Genomic DNA, 18,539 nt, shown 5'->3' with positions numbered 1-18,539 from the left:
AGAGAAGAAAAAGACTACAGCAAGAAAAAACAAAAGTAATTACCCAAAATAAAACCAGCAGAAGGAAATAATATTCCTACCTGCAGCGTAAGGGTTGGCCACTGGGGGGCGATGATATGTCCATAATGAAAAAGTCTGTATGCTGGAGAGATTCGAAACACCATAAGCATCCAACAGGAATCAAATAGTAAAGCTTACTGGCGAACAGAACATACCTCCAAGCAAAACACACAGCACACCGGGGAAGCCGCCTTTCTCCCGCAGAGCAATCCCAACCATAGCTGTATCTGACAGCTATTTAAATGTGACGTCACCACGCCCCCGGCGTCGGTCAGCGGAGTTCGCGCGCATGCGCGGTCATCACCGTCTTCCGAAAACTGCCCCCGTTTGGACCAAGCCTCGATCCGAACGAGGCATGCGCCTGCGCAGAACGAACGGAAGAGGCGGCGGACTAGAGCGCAGATGCGCTCCAGCCGCCATACGTACCAGGAAATGGAAAAAAGGAGATGACAAACAACACACAAAAACAGGCTGCCATAATGATAAATGATTAAATCAATACGATACCGCCACGGCACGATCCCGATCCATCCTGACTGGGGGTAATCCACCCACTGCACGAACGGCTCCTGCTAATAGCAAAGGCTGTATGGCCAAATTGCCGCTTGCCTGCCAATGGCAGGTTAGTAAGCTCTTCGTGGCATCGCATATATCGCCCGTCTCCACCCGGCTAATAGCTGGGACTGCTGGAATCCATAATCACCCTCAGGATCTTCGTGCAAACAGGACTGGACCGGAACTCTTCATAAGGTAAGCAAACACCTTGGTCCTAGGAGGAGGACAAGAAAAGGAACACAGTCTCTGTTCAGAAGCAAAGATTTATGGGAGTGAGGTCCTATGAGGTATGAGAGGCGGGATTAACCCATACGTAGGCTGCCATGGAGTCTGTCAGGAAAGGAAGTTAGTAAAAGGGAGGGAGAGAAGGAAAGAAAGAAGGTAAGAAAGAGGGAAAAAACGAAAAAGGGAGAGAGAGAGAAAGAAAGAAAAAGGGAAAGAAAGAATTAAAGAAGAAGAAGGAAAAAGATTAGAAGGAAAGAAAGAGGAAAAGGAAGGGAAACAGAAGGAAAAAAAGAAGGAAAGAAAGGAGAGAGAGAAAGAAGGAAAATAGGAGGTAGAGAGAGGGGAAGAAATCAAGAAAAAAGGAAAGGAAGAGAGAAAAGGAAGAAAATGGAGGGAGAGAACGAAAGAAATAATGAAAGAAGGAGAGAAAGAAAAACGCAGGGAGGGAGAAGGAAAGAAATAAAGAAAGAAGGAAAGGAAGAAAGAAAATGTGAGGGAGAGAAGGAAAGAAGGAAAGAAAGAAAAGGGGAGGGAGAGAAGGAAAGAAAAAAAGAAAGAAGGAAAGAAAAAAAGAAAGAAAGAAAGAAAGAAAAAAAGAAAAGGGGAGGGAGAGAAGGAAAGAAAGAAAGAAAGAAAGAAAAGGGGCAGGAGAGAAGGAAAGAAAGAAAGAAGAAAAGAAAGAAAGGGAGGGAGGGAGAGAAGGAAACAAGTAAAGAAAGAACGAAATAAAGAAAGAAAGAATAAAAGAAAGAAAGGGAGGTAGAGAGAGAAGTAAAGAAAGAAAGAAAGAAAAAAGGAGGGAGCGAGAAGGAAAAAATAAAGAAAGAAAGAAAATTTGAGGGAGAGAGAAGGAAAGAAATAAAGAAAGAAGGAAAGGAAGTTAGAAAAAGGGAGTGAGAGAAGGAATGAAGGAAAGAAAGAAAGAAAGAAAGAAAGAAGGGAAGAAAGAGGGAAAAAAGGGAGGTAGAGAGAAGGGAAGAAATCAAGAAAAAAGGAAAGGAAGAGAGAAAAAGAAGAAAATGGAGGGAGAGAAGGAAAGAAATAATGAAAAAATGAAAGAAATAAAAACGCAGGGAGGGAGAAGGAAAGAAATAAAGAAAGAAGGAAAGGAAGAAAGAAAATGTGAGGGAGAGAAGGAAAGAAAGAAAAGGGGAGGGAGAGAAGGAAAGAAAAAAAGACAGAAAGAAAGAAAGAAAAAAGAAAGAAAAAAAGAAAGAAAGAAAAAAGAAAGAAAGAAAATTGGAGGGAGAGAGAAGGAAAGAAATAAAGAAAGAAGGAAAAGAAGTTAGTAAAAGGGAGGGAGAGAAGGAAAGAAAGAAAGAAGGTAAGAAAGAGGGAAAAAACGAAAAAGGGAGAGAGAGAGAAAGAAAAAGGGAAAGAAAGAAAGAATTAAAGAAGAAGAAAAAGATTAGAGGAAAAGAAAGAGGAAAAGGAAGGGAAACAGAAGGAAAGAAAGAAAGAGAGAAAGAAGGAAAATAGGAGGTAGAGAGAAGGGAAGAAATCAAGAAAAAAGGAAAGGAAGAGAGAAAAGGAAGAAAATGGAGGGAGAGAAGGAAAGAAATAATGAAAAAATGAAAGAAATAAAAACGCAGGGAGGGAGAAGGAAAGAAATAAAGAAAGAAGGAAAGGAAGAAAGAAAATGTGAGGGAAAGAAGGAAAGAAAGAAAAGGGGAGGGAGAGAAGGAAAGAAAAAAAGAAAGAAGGAAAGAAAGAAAGAAAGAAAGAAAGAAAGAAAGAAAGAAAGAAAGAAAAAAAGAAAAGGGGAGGGAGAGAAGGAAAGAAAGAAAGAAAGAAAAGGGGCAGGAGAGAAGGAAAGAAAGAAAGAAGAAAAGAAAGAAAGAAAGGGAGGGAGGGAGAGAAGGAAACAAGTAAAGAAAGAATGAAAGAAAGAAAGAAAGAATAAAAGAAAGAAAGGGAGGTAGAGAGAGAAGTAAAGAAAGAAAGAAAAAAGGAGGGAGCGAGAAGGAAAAAATAAAGAAAGAAAGAAAATTTGAGGGAGAGAGAAGGAAAGAAATAAAGAAAGAAGGAAAGGAAGTTAAAAAAAGGGAGTGAGAATAGGAATGAAATAAAGAAAGAAAGAAAGAAAGAAAGAAAGAAGGGAAGAAAAAGGGAAAAAAGGGAGATAGAGAGAAAGAAAGAAAAATGGAAAGAAAGAAAGAATGAAAAAAGAATGACAAAGGATAGAAGGAAAGAAAGAGGAAAAGGAAGGGAGACAGATGGAAAGAAAGATAGCAGGAAAGAGAGAAAGAAAGAAAGATAATTGGAGGGAGAAGAAGGAAAGAGAAACATAAATAAAAAAGAACTAAAGAAAGAAAGAAGAAAAGAAAGAATGAAAGAAAGAAAGAAAAAGGAAAGAAAGAAAAAGGGAGGAAGAGAGATAAGGATGTAATGAAAGAAAGAGAGAAAGAAAGAAGGAACGGGGACGGGAGAGAAGGAAAGAAAGAAAAACTAAGAAAGAAAGAAGAAAAGAAATGAAAAGGAGAAAGACAGAAAGAAAGGCAAAAAAGGAAGGAAGAAGGAAAGAAAGAAGGAAAGAAAAAAAGAAAAAGAGAAAGAAAGAGAGAAAGAAGTAAAATGGGAGGGAGAGAGAAGATAAGAAATCAACAAGGAAAGGAAGAGAGAAAAGGAAGAAAAAGGAAGGAGAGAAGGAAAGAAATAACGAAAGAAGGAGAGAAAGAAAAAGGGAGGGAGGGAGAAGGAAAGAAATAAAGAAAGAAGGAAAGGAAGAAAGAAAAAGGGAGGGAGGGAGGAGGAAAGAATGAAAGAATTAAAGAAAGAAAGAAAGAAAAAGGGAGGGAAAGAAAGAAAGAATTAAAGAAAGAAAGAAAGAAGGGAAAGGGAGGGAAAGAAAGAAAGAAAATGGGAGGAAGAGAAGGAAGGAAGGAAAGAAAAAAAGAAAGAAAGAAAAGATAGGAAGAGAGAAGGAAAGAAAGAACGGAATAAAGGGAGAGAGGAAGAAACAAAGAACAGAAGAAAAAGGAAAGAAAGAATGAAAGAAAGAAAAAGGGAGGGAGAAAGTTTAGGAAATAATAAAAGGAAGAAAGAAAGAGAAAGAAAGAAAAGGGGCAGGAGAAAAGGAAAGAATGAAAGAGAAAGAAAGAAAAAGGAAGGGACAGAGAAGGAAATAAATAAAGAAACAAGGATAGAAAGAAAGAAGTAAGCAAAGTAAGGAAGGAGAAAAAGGAAGGAAGAAAGAATGAAAGAAAGAAGGATAGAAAGGAAGAAAGAAAGAAAGAAGGAAAGAAAGAAAAGGGAGACAGAGAGAGGAAGCAAAGAAAGGATGAAAGAATGAAAGAAGAATGAAAGCACTAAAGAAGAAAAGACAGAGGGAAACAAGAAAAAGGAAGGGAGAAAGAATGAAAGAAAAAGGGAAAGAAAGAAAGAACAAAAGAAGAATGAAAAAAGATAGACGGAATGAAAGAGGAAAAGGAACAGATACAGAATGAAAGAAAGAAAGAAGGAAAGAAAGAAATAAAGGAAGAAAAATGGAGGGAGAGAAGGAAAGAAATAATGTAAGAAGGAGAGAAAGAAAAACAGAGGGAGAGAGAAGGAAAGAAAGAAATAACGAAAGAAAGAACGAAAACAAAAAAAGAAAGAAAAAAGGAAGGAGAGAGAACTAAAGAAGGAATTAATGAAAGAAGAAAGAGGGAAAGAAAGAGAGAGAAAAAGAAAAGGGGCGGGGGAGAAGGAAAGAAAAAAGAAAGAAAGAAAGAAAGAAAAAGGGAGGGAGAGAAGAAAGAAGGATAGAAAGAAAGAAGGAAGCAAAGAAAGGAAGGAAGGAGAAAAAGGAAGGAAGAGAGAAGGAAAGAAAGAAGGAAAGAAAGAAAGAAAGAAAGAAAGAAAGAAAGAAAGAAAGAAAGAAAGAAAGAGAAAGAAAGAAAGAAAGAAAGAAAGAAAGAAGGAAAGTTGGAAAAGGAAGGCAGAGAGAGAAGGAAAGAAGGAAAGAAAGAAATAAAGAAAGAAAGAAAGAAAGAAAGAAAGAAAGAGAAAGAAAGAAAGAAAGAAGGAAAGTTGGAAAAGGAAGGCAGAGAGAGAAGGAAAGAATGAATGAAAGAAAGAAGGAAAGAAAGAAAGAAATGGGACGGGGAGAAGCAAAGAATGAAAGAAAGAAAGAAGGAAAGAAAGTAAGAAAGAAAGAAGAAAAGAAAGAAAGAAAATGGGAGTGAAACAAAGAAAGTAAGGAAAAGGGAGGGAGAGAAGGAAATAAAGAAAGATTGATAGAAGGAAAGAAAGGAAGAAAAAAAGAAGAAAACAAAGGATGGAAGGAGAAAAAGAAGGAAGAGAGAAGGAAAGAAAGAAGGATAGAAAGGAAGGAAGAAAGAAAGAAAGAAAGAAAGAAAGAAAGAGAAAGAAAGAAGGAAAGAAAGAGGGAAAGAAATAAAAGGGAGGCAGAGAGAGAAGGAAAGAATGAATGAAAGAAAGAAGGAAAGAAAGAAAGAAATGGGACAGGGGAGAAGGAAAGAATGAAAGAAAGAAAGGATGAAAAAATGAAAGAAGAATGAAAGCGCTAAAGAAGGAAAGAAAGAGGGAAAAAAGAAGAAGGAAGGGAGAAAGAAAAAGGGAAAGAAAGAAAGAACAAAAGAAGAATAAAAAAAGATTGAATCGCCTTATTTGCGAAATCACCACGATTCCCATCGACTTCTCCCCAGCGCAAATGCTTCTACACCATTCTGCGTTCCCCATGAAAGCATACTACCGCTCTCTAGCACAACACCTGTTATATGCCGCAAAGTTGTGCATTCCCCCTCTATGGAAATCCATTACACCTCCTTCAGTTTCTGATTGGATTAAGAGATCCCCCAACATGGCTGAAATGGAAAATTTTATTTACCAAGCAAAAGACGCCCCATCTAAATACTGGGCGACTTGGGCCTGCTGGCATCACTTCAGAGCTTCGGCGGAATGTAACCAATTGTTTACCGGAGTCCCCCCACCTTAAGAATCAGATATCCAAACCTCCCATTTGAACAGGAACACATCCACTATTTCACATCAAACTCTACACCTCCTGATTCCCACAGATCTTAAGACCAGACTATTGACAGTATATATGGAGCCCCGACCAACTAACAATAGACTTCTGTTAACTAATAGTTCTAGATATCCTTAGAACACAGCACCAGAGATCATTCCCTCTGATGATTAGCTCCTAGCAGATGGTTATTAGGACTTTTCTGGGTCCTTGGGGGCAATTATTGGTTTCCCCAACTCTCGATATACTACCCCTCACCCAGAGCCTAGTAGTTGATCTGGTCGACAACAACCCAATTCTTGATAGACATATACCCATTGCGTGTCAATGCTTCTGTTATGTTTATTAGTTGGATATATTTGGTAACCCTGTTACAATATCAATGTGCTATGTTATGTGACATCACTGTAACTGTTTCCTTTTTTGTAAACATCAATAAAAGATTTTGGAAAAAAAAAATAGAAGGAATGAAAGAGGAAAAGGAACGGAGACAGAAGGAAAGAAGGAAAGAAATAATATAAGAAGGAGAGAATGCAAAAACAGAGTGAGAGAGATGGAAAGAAATATAGAAATAGAAAGAAGCAAGTAAAGAAAAAAAGAAAGATAAAAGGCGGAAAAGAATGAAAGAAAGAAAGAAAACTAAACATATGAAAGAATGAAAGCACGAAAGAAAGAAGGAAAGAAAGAAAGAAAGAAAGAAAGAAAGAAAGAGAAAGAAAGAACAGAAGAAAAGGGAGAGAGGAAGAAAGAAAGAACGGAAGAAAAAGGGAGAGAGAGAGAAGGAACGAAAGAAAGAATGAAAGAAAGAAAAAGGGAGAGAGATTAGGAAAGAATAAAAGAAAGAAAGAAAGAAAAGGGGTGGGAGAAAAGGAAAGAAAGAAAGAGAAAGAAAGAAAAAGGAAGGGACAGAGAAGGAAAGAATGAAAGAAAGAAATAAAAGGGGAAGGAAAGAAAGAAAGAAAGAAAGAAAGAAAGAAAGAAAGAAAGAAAGAAAGAAAGAAAAAACAAAGAAAAAAACAAAGAAAGAAAGAAAGAAAAAAGAAAGAAAGAAAATTGGAGGGAGAGAGAAGGAAAGAAATAAAGAAAGAAGGAAAAGAAGTTAGTAAAAGGGAGGGAGAGAAGGAAAGAAGGAAAGAAAGAAAGAAGGTAAGAAAGTGGGAAAAACGAAAAAGGGAGAGAGAGAGAAAGAAAGAAAAAGGGAAAGAAAGAAAGAATTAAAGAAGAAGAAAAAAGATTAGAAGGAAAGAAAGAGGAAAAGGAAGGGAAACAGAAGGAAAGAAAGAAAGAGAGAAAGAAGGAAAATAGGGGGTAGAGAGAAGGGAAGAAATCAAGAAAAAAGGAAAGGAAGAGAGAAAAGGAAGCTAGAGAGAAATAAATAAAAAGGGAAAGAAAGAAAGAATGAAAAAAGAATGACAAAGGATAGAAGGAAAGAAAGAGGAAAAGGAATGGAGACAGATGGAAAGAAAGATAGCAGGAAAGAAAGAAAGATAATTGGAGGGAGAAGAAGGAAAGAGAAAAATAAATAAAAAAGAACTAAAGAAACAAGAAAAGAAAGAATGAAAGAAAGAAAAAGGAAAGAAAGAAAAGGGGAGAAAGAGAGAGAAGGAAAGAAAGAAAGAAAGAAAGAAAGAAGGAAAGGGGACAGGAGAGAAGTAAACAAAGAAAGAAAAACTAAGAAAGAAAGAAGAAAAGGAATGAAAAGGAGAAAGAAAGAAAGAAAAAAAAAGAGAAAGAAAGAAAGAAAGGCAAAAAAGGAAGGAAGAAGGAAAGAAAGAAAGAGAGAAAGAAGTAAAATGCTAGGGATAGAGAAGATAAGAAATCAAGAAAGAAGGAAAGGAAGAGAGAAAAAGAAGAAAAAGAAGGGGGGAAGGAAAGAAATAACGAAAGAAGGAGAGAAAGAAAAACGGAAGGAAGGAGAAGGAAAGAAATAAAGAAAGAAGGAAAGGAAGAAAGAAAAAGGGAGGGAGGCAAGGAAAGAATGAAAGAATTAAAGAAAGAAAGAAAAGAAAGATCATAACAGCTCCTTCTATCACCTATTATGGGCTTGCCCGGCAATTCAAACATACTGGGAACAGGTGGTCAAATTCCTACATGACCCTATGCCCCAAGCAGTACATGCTAGGGATCCTCCCTGAGAACGAACAAAATAGATCACTCCACATATTCATGTTGGAGTCCCTGGTCATAACCAGACTGCTGGTGACAAGAAAATGGATGCGGGCGGAGGTGCCGACACATTCCGGGAGTGGATGTCTGCGGTCAACCAGGTCTTACCCTATAAGTGTATCATATACAAACAGAGGGGTTGCCCAGCCAAGTATGAAAAATCTGGGGTCGTTGGTTGGAGTCCCCGCTGACGGCGATGGACTAGACCTAGGGGCATAAGGGCGCAGAGCGAATGACTTCCATCCCCATAAGCATATACATCAGTATCAACGCAATACCCGGTCTTAAAAGTATTAAGACCACAGTGGTCACCTGCCTCGGTACAATACTTATGCCTTCTGGCAAAGAGATATACCTCATGTAAAGCTGTATTTTTAGGCCTCATGCACACGAGACGCAGTTAAACGCGCATTCAGATGCAGTTGGACAGTTTTTTCAACTGCACCTGAACTCATTCAATGTTATCCTATGTGTCCATGCACACAGTCTCGTTTTTTTGCGTTTATATGCAGTTGCGTTTAATCTCGTTTTTCCAGAAGCAAAAAAATGCGTTCAGAGACAAAAATTTCTGCGTTTCAGACGCAAAACGGGGCTAAACGCGGCTAAACGCGGCTGAACGCGGCAACTGCGTTTAGCCGCGTTTGCGTTTATATGTGTTTTTAAAGGAACCCAATTTTTGGTACCTGAAAATTCTGAAATATGATTTAAACTCATAGAAAACAATAAAAAATGTTAGGAAAAAGTTGTAATTACTTTATATAATTCATAGAGTGTATTTACTTTGTGACACAATCCCATAATATCTCTAGTGTTTCCATTAGCTTGTACAATGAGGAATTCCTTCACTTCTTTGCCCCAAATACTCATCCAATTTCTAATCTAATCAGTGGCTCCACCTAGTCTGGCCAAGCCATAGCATTGTCATAGAAAAACTTAATGTCTAGTCAGCCCCCCTCCCCCACCATGTTTCCATGTAGAACACACATCCTTCATGAAACTGAAACTTTTTTCCACAAGCCACCCCCCTTCCCCCAAGCTAGGCTTGTCCACACCTTGGATTGCCATCTTTGAAGACACATCTCCTACACCTTGGATTGCCAGCTTTGAAGAAACATCTCCTAAAAAATGACTTCTGATGTGAGCCAAAACAACTTGATTGAAGTAATTCAAAATTATGTACAATTATGGGACAAATCCCATGAATTGTACCCTGACCGGATTGCCAAACAGAGGACATGGGAAAATTTGGCCAAAGACTTGACCCCAAACTGGGAAGACCTCTCCAGATCCCAGCAAGAAACTCGAGGTAAGTTCAATCTATATTTGGTCAAAATTTTGGGGTATGTTAATTTGTATTTTCAGTTTTTAAGTTGATTTTTAATCATTGCACAGTGGCATCATTTCAAAAAAGATGGAGATCTTTGGCCGACAGAGTAAAGAGAGATCTAAAAAAAGAAAAAGAATCAAACCGCAGTGGAGCCCAATCCACCTACAAAACCCACCCCTTGACTGTCCAATTGTCTTTTTTGAGGGACAGTTTAATTTCAAGAGCGTAAGTAAACTTAAATTTATTTATCAATTTATATTATTTTGTAACATTAATTTTTTTTTTAAAAGTAAAATTTTTAAAATTTTAACTTGAGATCTAAATTCTTAATTTTTTTATTTTAATATATGTTATTTATATTTTTAATTTTTCTATTAGAATTTTTTCGGTATATTTTTTGTACAATTTTCTCTATTTTTTGTGTTTAAAATAGATTCTAATACATTTTTAATTTTTTTATTTTTTGAAGATAAATTTTAGACTGGATAATATAATATCCGTTAATATATTAAATTTAATTGTCAGATAATTGTGTTTAGTATGCATGTATGTATGTATTTATGTATGCATCTCAAACCACTGTCCCTCTCCATCACCCCCTCCTCTTCTCATATTCTATCTCACTCAGCCTGTCTCACTCCCTCCTCCATCTTTATTTCATTCAGTGCCTCTCCACCCCCCTCTCTCCCTCTGCAATTCTACTCCCTCTCCCCCCCTCTCACTCCCTCCTCCCTTAGTTCAGTCACTGCCTTTCCACCTCTCTCTCTCTCTCCCTCTGATCTTCTCACTCACTCACTCTAGTCCCCTCACCCTCCCCCTTCTTTCTTCATACACCTCTCCTCCTGGTCCTCCTTTCTCTCCATCTCCCATCCATTAACCTTTAAGTTATGTTAGGGGTCAGTGCTTAAGGGTGACAGTAAGGAAAGGGCATTGGTTATAGCTAAGGTCAAGGTTAAAGGGTTAGGGATTATGATTCGGTCCGGTGGTTATGGAGTATGGGTAGTGCTGAGGGTTATCAAATAGGGATTAGTGTTAGCAGGTAGGATTTTAGTTACCAAATAGGGGTTACTGTTACCAAATCGGGGTTAGGGTTAGCAATTGTGGTTTAGGGTTAGGGTTATCAATTTCGGTTTAGGGTTAGCAATTAGGGTTAGGGTTAGTGTCAGCAATTAGGGTTTATGGTTACCAAATCGGGGTTAGGGTTAGCAATTGTGGTTTAGGGTTAGGGTTATCAATTTCGGTTTAGGGTTAGCAATTAGGGTTAGGGTTTGTGTCATGAATTAGGGTTTATGGTTACCAAATCGGGGTTAGGGTTATCAATTGGGGTTTGGGGTTAGGGTTAGCAATTGTGGTTTAGGGTTAGGGTTATCAATTTCGGTTTAGGGTTAGCAATTAGGGTTAGGGTTTGTGTCATGAATTAGGGTTTATGGTTACCAAATCGGGGTTAGGGTTATCAATTGGGGTTTGGGGTTAGGGTTAGCAATTGTGGTTTAGGGTTAGGGTTATCAATTTCGGTTTAGGGTTAGCAATTAGGGTTAGGGATAGTGTCAGCAATTAGGGTTTATGGTTACCAAATCGGGGTTAGGGTTATCAATTGGGGTTTAGGGTTAGGGTTAGCAATTGTGGTTTAGGGTTAGGGTTATCAATTTCGGTTTAGGGTTAGCAATTAGGGTTAGGGTTTGTGTCATGAATTAGGGTTTATGGTTACCAAATCGGGGTTAGGGTTATCAATTGGGGTTTGGGGTTAGGGTTAGCAATTGTGGTTTAGGGTTAGGGTTATCAATTTCGGTTTAGGGTTAGCAATTAGGGTTAGGGTTAGTGTCAGCAATTAGGGTTTATGGTTACCAAATCGGGGTTAGGGTTAGCAATTGTGGTTTAGGGTTAGGGTTATCAATTTCGGTTTAGGGTTAGCAATTAGGGTTAGGGTTAGTGTCAGCAATTAGGGTTTATGGTTACCAAATCGGGGTTAGGGTTAGCAATTGGGGTTTAGGGTTGGGGTTATCAATTTCGGTTTAGGGTTAGCAATTAGGGTTAGGGTTAGTGTCAGCAATTAGGGTTTATGGTTACCAAATCGGGGTTAGGGTTAGCAATTGGGGTTTAGGGTTAGGGTTATCAATTTCGGTTTAGGGTTAGCAATTAGGGTTAGGGTTAGTGTCAGCAATTAGGGTTTATGGTTACCAAATCGGGGTTAGGGTTAGCAATTGGGGTTTAGGGTTAGGGTTATCAATTTCGGTTTAGGGTTAGCAATTAGGGTTAGGGTTAGTGTCAGCAATTAGGGTTTATGGTTACAAACTTGGGGTTAGGGTTAGCAATTAGGGATAGTTTTTGGTTTAATTTCGGGCTTAGGGTTTAGGGTTTGTATTGAGTAGTTGGGTTAGTGTTATGTCTACGTTTTTTTTTTTAGGTTGGTGGGTGGGGGTTTGGTGTTAGGGGATAGGCTTAGGGTTGTGAAAAATAAAATAATAAAATTTTAAAATGTGCACATGTCTAACTGTACTTAAACCTTATTATTTAAAGGACAACATCCAACATTTCAGAGGATGAAGGCAGTGTCCATCAGGATACAGTAAATGAGATGGAGGATGTGCCAAGTGCATCACAAGCGAGTTTATCTTTGGCTACAGTTCCAATTTCACGCGACCGTGAAACACCGGTTGCTTCTATACAGGTATAACACAACCTATGGTCTCTGATTTTTTATAGAAAAAGAATGTATCATCATTACTTTTGGTCATATAAGTGCAAGATGTATATGTCAATAACTGTATGTATTTTATTTTATTCAAGGGTGATCGCAGTCGATCTCCTGCAAGAAGCAGGCCAAGGGGGCGTCGGTCGCGTGACGTAGACCAGGAACCGACCAGGGTGGAAACCAACATTATTAATTTAGTAGAAGAGCTACGCCAGGAACGACATCGGAGCGATGTCTTCCTGGACCTAAATAATGGGCGCAGTATTTTTTGCCGTAGTCTATATGTAATTCTTGAACAATTGTCTGAAGACCGCGAGCGTCAATGCCGTGAAAACATTTATTGTTATATCGTGGCATGTCTAAATGCAGAAAGACAGTCGCGGCCCCCACCGCCACTGAACATTGTCCAAGGGGGGATGCAGAATACTCCTTTCATGGATATTCCAATCCAACGAGGTTCATCATATAGCCAGGGAGTTACAGGTAACGTCCTACACACACAGAGACCGCCAGCACAATATGCAATGTCGTCAACAATTGGCACACCATTTATGCCACAGACAATGTCCCAGCTCCCACCCCTTCAGCCACGGATGGGTAATCCTTCCCCCGTTGACGAAAGTTCACAGGATAACTACGGGACATATCATAACTTATAATTTAATTATTACAATTTGTTTTTTTTCCTTTATTGATCATATTATTAGTTAGCACTTTTCACACCCTTTTGCACTAAATTTTTTTGATATTTGCACTGTTTGAAAAAATGTTTGATTTTGAATAAATATTATACTGTTTGCACTTTTTGATTATAATGTATTTTATATTTTGTTTCAATTTTAGATTTTAAATTTTCTTTTAATAAAGAAATAATATTTGAAAATTATGAATTGGTGTCCATAAATATTAGATGTGTGGATAAGTTGAAATGTAATGAAATCTTTTATTTATATACATTTATATATATTTTTGGTGGCTCTATATTTAGAGAAGTGTTACATTATCACATCCTTTGTTTAATCTAAGACATTATAATCCCATAAGGTTTTACGAGATTACAGTATTCATGCCCATTCTCCATAATTTAAAGTGTTTATCGATGGTTATAATACAGTAACCTAGAAATTATATTAAAAAATAATTAGCAAGTGAAACAAAGTAACATGCTTAAATTAAAAAATGTAAATATAATTAAAAATTGGGACAAAGAAAAAATCCTTTATTGAAACTGAATGAACCACAGTAGCATTTTTCAAAAATGTCAATAACTTTGAGCTAGCAATCAGACTAAATATGGGTATCCTGCCAGGGCACGCTACCAACAGGTGAAACAAAGTATTCTGCAAAATTGTTTCGAATGGTCATTGCTCTGGCTGTTGGGCGTAGGTCCATGTATTGAATGTTCTGATTGGTGTTGGGAGGGGCAGGATCTGTGGATATTCTATCATTTTCAATTACAAAGTTATGGAGAACACAGCATGCAAGTACTACTTGGATAGCGTTTTCAACATCTAACTGCATTGTACTTAGTAGTACCCGCCATTTTCCTGCACTTATCCCAAATGCACATTCCACAACGCGTCTTGCACGACTTAGTCTGTAATTGAAGATTTTTTCTTGATAACTATGTCCTTGTCCACTGTATGGTCTCATTATATTTTCTGAAAGCCCGAATGCCTCATCAGCCACAATGACAGCAGGTAGTATGGGCTCTGTAGTGTTGGGAAGAGGCCTCCAACCCGGAATTCCAAAGCAACCTTCATGTATTCGACGGCCCATGGACGATTCTCTAAAAATACGAGAATCCCCTTGACTGCCGTATGCTCCAACATCAACACATATAAATTTAGATTTGGCGTCAGCTAGTGCAAGCAACACAATTGAAAAATATTTCTTATAATTAAAGTACATAGAGCCCGACTTTGGTGGCTTTTTGACGCGTACATGTTTGCCGTCCAGTGCTCCAATACAATTTGGGAAGTTAGTTTTTTCCCAAAATTCGTTAATTATGTTCTGCCACATACACTGTGTTGGAACTGGCATTACCTCTCTGTGTAGCACCTCCCAAAGTATAGTGCTGGTTTCTCGTACGACTTTGGAAATAGTGGAAACGCCCATTAAAAAATAATGATGTAGAGATGCATATGATTGACCGGTTGCCAGAAACCTAAATTTTAAAAAATAATAATTTATTATATATAATGTCTTCATTAATAACAAGGATAAATATATATTTTTTCAATATAATAAAATGAATACTGTATAGACGTGAATCAATGTTTTAAAGCACATTGTTTTGGAGCTGAATATGGCACCATAGGATTATGCTGCAGTCATGCACTTTTCTGCATCAGAGAATCAATTTTTGAGACCCGACTTTGGGGGCCCATATCTTGGGGCCACTTATTGCCAGGAACCCCAAATTCGGTATGCTGACACTGTGGACCTAGGACAACAACATATCCAAATTTGAGGATCCTCTCACTAAGTGGCCCCGAGATAGGGGGCACTAAAGTAGGGTCTCAAAAATGTCATGCACTTTTCTGCATCAGAGAATGACATTTTGCGACCCGACTTTGGGGGCCCATATCTTGGGGCCACTTATTGCCAGGAACCCCAAATTCGGTATGCTGACACTGTGGACCTAGGACAACAACATATCCAAATTTGAGGATCCTCTCACTAAGTGGCCCCGAGATAGGGGGCCCTAAAGTAGGGTCTCAAAAATGTCATGCAATTTTCTGCATCAGAGAATGACATTTTGCGACCCGACTTTGGGGGCCCATATCTTGGGGCCACTTATTGCCAGGAACCCCAAATTCGGTATGCTGACACTGTGGACCTAGGACAACAACATATCCAAATTTGAGGATCCTCTCACTAAGTGGCCCCGAGATAGGGGGCCCTAAAGTAGGGTCTCAAAAATGTCATGCACTTTTCTGCATCAGAGAATGACATTTTGCGACCCGACTTTGGGGGACCATATCTTGGGGCCACTTATTGCCAGGAACCCCAAATTCGGTATGCTGACACTGTGGACCTAGGACAACAACATATCCAAATTTGAGGATCCTCTCACTAAGTGGCCCCGAGATAGGGGGCCCTAAAGTAGGGTCTCAAAAATGTCATGCAATTTTCTGCATCAGAGAATGACATTTTGCGACCCGACTTTGGGGGCCCATATCTTGGGGCCACTTATTGCCAGGAACCCCAAATTCGGTATGCTGACACTGTGGACCTAGGACAACAACATATCCAAATTTGAGGATCCTCTCACTAAGTGGCCCCGAGATAGGGGGCCCTAAAGTAGGGTCTCAAAAATGTCATGCACTTTTCTGCATCAGAGAATGACATTTTGCGACCCGACTTTGGGGGACCATATCTTGGGGCCACTTATTGCCAGGAACCCCAAATTCGGTATGCTGACACTGTGGACCTAGGACAACAACATATCCAAATTTGAGGATCCTCTCACTAAGTGGCCCCGAGATAGGGGGCCCTAAATTAGGGTCTCAAAAATGTCATGCACTTTTCTGCATCAGAGAATGACATTTTGCGACCCGACTTTGGGGGCCCATATCTTGGGGCCACTTATTGCCAGGAACCCCAAATTCGGTATGCTGACACTGTGGACCTAGGACAACAACATATCCAAATTTGAGGATCCTCTCACTAAGTGGCCCCGAGATAGGGGGCCCTAAAGTAGGGTCGCAAAAATGTCATGCACTTTTCTGCATCAGAGAATGACATTTTGCGACCCGACTTTGGGGGCCCATATCTTGGGGCCACTTATTGCCAGGAACCCCAAATTCGGTATGCTGACACTGTGGACCTAGGACAACAACATATCCAAATTTGAGGATCCTCTCACTAAGTGGCCCCGAGATAGGGGGCCCTAAAGTAGGGTCGCAAAAATGTCATGCACTTTTATGCATCAGAGAATGACATTTTGCGACCCGACTTTGGGGGCCCATATCTTGGGGCCACTTATTGCCAGGAACCCCAAATTCGGTATGCTGACACTGTGGACCTAGGACAACAACATATCCAAATTTGAGGATCCTCTCACTAAGTGGCCCCGAGATAGGGGGCCCTAAAGTAGGGTCTCAAAAATGTCATGCAATTTTCTGCATCAGAGAATGACATTTTGCGACCCGACTTTGGGGGCCCATATCTTGGGGCCACTTATTGCCAGGAACCCCAAATTCGGTATGCTGACACTGTGGACCTAGGACAACAACATATCCAAAGTCGGGTCGCAAAATGTCCTGCACTTTTCTGCATCAAAGATACATGGCCTCAAAGTCAACTGTGACCATCAGCGGCAATATAATTTGGTCATTAGGGTTAGGGTTAGGGTTATTGTTTATGATTTTTTGGTTGGGTTGTTTAGGGTTAGGGTTTGTGTAAGGGATATGGTTAGCTGTTAGGGGTGGGGTTAGTGTTAGGGGTTAGGGTTAGTCTTAGGGGTTAGGTTAGGGTTAGTGTTAGTGTTATTGTTTAGGGTTAGGATGAATGGTTATTGTTAGGATTATGGATATTTTAATAAGGCATTAAAAAATATAATAATACCATATACTGCAGCAATAAATTTAAATATATTAATCAGTACATATTTGACGATGAAAATATATTAAAAAATTGGTCTAATAAATAGAAAAAAATTATAAAAAATCTAATTAACATACATTTGATTTTTAAAAAATCAATTTGAAAATAGAAAAAAATAATAAAAACATATTAAGATTAAAAAATAAATAATTAACTATTTAAAATTGTTTTATATTAATATATTGTATGAAAACATGTTAAAAATTGGGAGAATTAAATTTTATAGATTTGAAATAATTGGAAAATTTACTATAAATAGACATAATTTTTTTTTAAAAGGACAGAGAAAGTTTTTAAAGTGTGCATCTATAGATAAATATATTTTTAAAATATATACACATACCTGATCGTTACCAACAGTCGTTCCTCTGGTGACACACTGTTTCTCATATTGGTGTCCACGAATGTCAGACCAGGTCGTACTTTTTCTAAAAGCAGATCAAATGTGACAATGGTCATCCGGCTAAAATTAAAAAACTTGTCGGGGTAGGTACGCAGCTGAACATACATGTTTGTGAAATATCCAAGGGACATTCGCTGTCCCATCAACGGATGGGTCCAATATCGACGAGCTCTGACTCTGGACCTCTCACGAAATTTGCGACGACGTTGCTGTCTCATCAAGAGCAACATCAGGAGCATTTCCTGACATATATTCAATATGGGATCCATTTCAAAATATATACTACAGAAAGAGAGGCAAATGCAAGTGTACAACTGCTCTCTATGCTGCTGCTGCTCACTCTGATCAAAATAGCAGAAATAGTTAAAAAAACATGCTTTGAGAGCTTGGGGAGGGTCTACATGATGTTATCTTTATAAACGCGTTTAAACGCAAACGCGTCTAAACGCGTCTAAACGCGTCTAAACGCGGCATGCAAACGCGGCTAAACGCGCGTTTCTAAACGCGCGTTTCTGCAGAGGTTTCATCTGCGTCTCGTGTGCATGAGGCCTTACAATTCCTGTAAAGTCTAAATGTCAATATAGATCTGCTGAATGCAAATGCTAAATGTATTGAATCGCACAATGTATCCTATGTTTATTTGTTGTTATTGCGCAGACAAAGAAATAAAGACAGAAAGAAAGAAAAAAAAGAAAGAAAAAAACAAAGAAAGAAAGAAAGAAAAAAGAAAGAAAATTGGAGGGAGAGAGAAGGAAAGAAATAAAGAAAGAAGGAAAGGAAGTTAGTAAAATGGAGGGAGAGAAGGAAAGAAGGAAAGAAAGAAAGAAGGAAATAAAGAGGGAAAGACAGAAAGAAAGAAAGAGAGAAAGAATGAAAATGGGAGGTAGAGAGAAGGGAAGGAATCAAGAAAAAAGGAAAGGAAGAGAGAAAAGGAAGAAAATGGAGGGAGAGAAGAAAGAAATAATGAAAGAAGGAGAGAAAGAAAAATGCAGGGAGGGAGAAGGAAAGAAATAAAGAAAGAAGGAAAGGAAGAAAAAAAATGTGAGGGAGAGAAGGAAAGAAGGAAAGAAAGAAAAAGGGAGGGAGAGAAGGAAAGAAAAAAAAGAAAGAAAGAATGAAAGAAAGAAAAGGGAGGGAGAGAAGCAAAGAAAGAAAGAAAGAAAGAAAGGGGGCAGGAGAGAAGGAAAGAAAGAAATAAGAAAAGAAAGAAAGGGAGGGAGAGAGAGAAGTAAAGAAAGAAAGAAAAAGGGAGGGAGCGAGAAGGAAAAAATAAAGAAAGAAAGAAAATTTGAGGGAGAGAGAAGGAAAGAAATAAAGAAAGAAGGAAAGGAAGTAAAAAAAAGGGAGGGAGAGAAGGAATGAAGGAAAGAAAGAAAGAAAGAAAGAAAGAAAGAAAGAAAGAAAGAAAGAAAGAGAGAATGAAAGAAAGAAGGGAAGAAAGGGGAAAAAGGGAGATAGAGAGAAAGAAATAAAAAGTGAAAGAAAGAAAGAATGAAAGAAGAATGACAAAGGATAGAAGGAAAGAAAG

The 18,539-nt window shown here is 38.5% G+C and overlaps 1 protein-coding gene across 1 annotated transcript; it reads left to right on the top strand.

The window, feature by feature from the left end:
- Nucleotides 1–8,647: 8,647 nt before the first annotated feature.
- Nucleotides 8,648–13,155, top strand: LOC143997521 (uncharacterized). Its single transcript, XM_077493177.1, has 4 exons — nucleotides 8,648–9,284; nucleotides 9,371–9,530; nucleotides 11,823–11,973; nucleotides 12,093–13,155. Exons 1-4 carry the CDS (start codon nucleotides 9,104–9,106, stop codon nucleotides 12,654–12,656), a joined length of 1,056 nt encoding a protein of 351 aa, XP_077349303.1. The 5' UTR covers nucleotides 8,648–9,103; the 3' UTR covers nucleotides 12,657–13,155.
- The last annotated feature ends 5,384 nt before the right edge of the window (nucleotides 13,156–18,539 follow it).

Source organism: Lithobates pipiens, unplaced genomic scaffold, assembly GCF_037356315.1.
Source record: "Lithobates pipiens isolate NorthernLeopardFrog02 unplaced genomic scaffold, aLitPip1_a1.2 Scaffold_19, whole genome shotgun sequence".
NCBI classification, from domain to species: domain Eukaryota; kingdom Metazoa; phylum Chordata; class Amphibia; order Anura; family Ranidae; genus Lithobates; species Lithobates pipiens.
The sequence above is the reverse complement of the archived record's forward strand: the minus strand, read 5'-3'. Positions and strand labels throughout refer to the sequence as shown.

Bases quoted from the DNA above. Each gene is read 5' to 3' on its own strand.
- LOC143997521 (XM_077493177.1), top strand. From the start codon at position 9,104: ATGACTTCTGATGTGAGCCAAAACAACTTGATTGAAGTAATTCAAAAT. The intron at 9,531-11,822 runs GTAAGTAAACTT...TATTATTTAAAG, and splicing joins GACAGTTTAATTTCAAGAGC to GACAACATCCAACATTTCAG. The intron at 11,974-12,092 runs GTATAACACAAC...ATTTTATTCAAG, and splicing joins CACCGGTTGCTTCTATACAG to GGTGATCGCAGTCGATCTCC.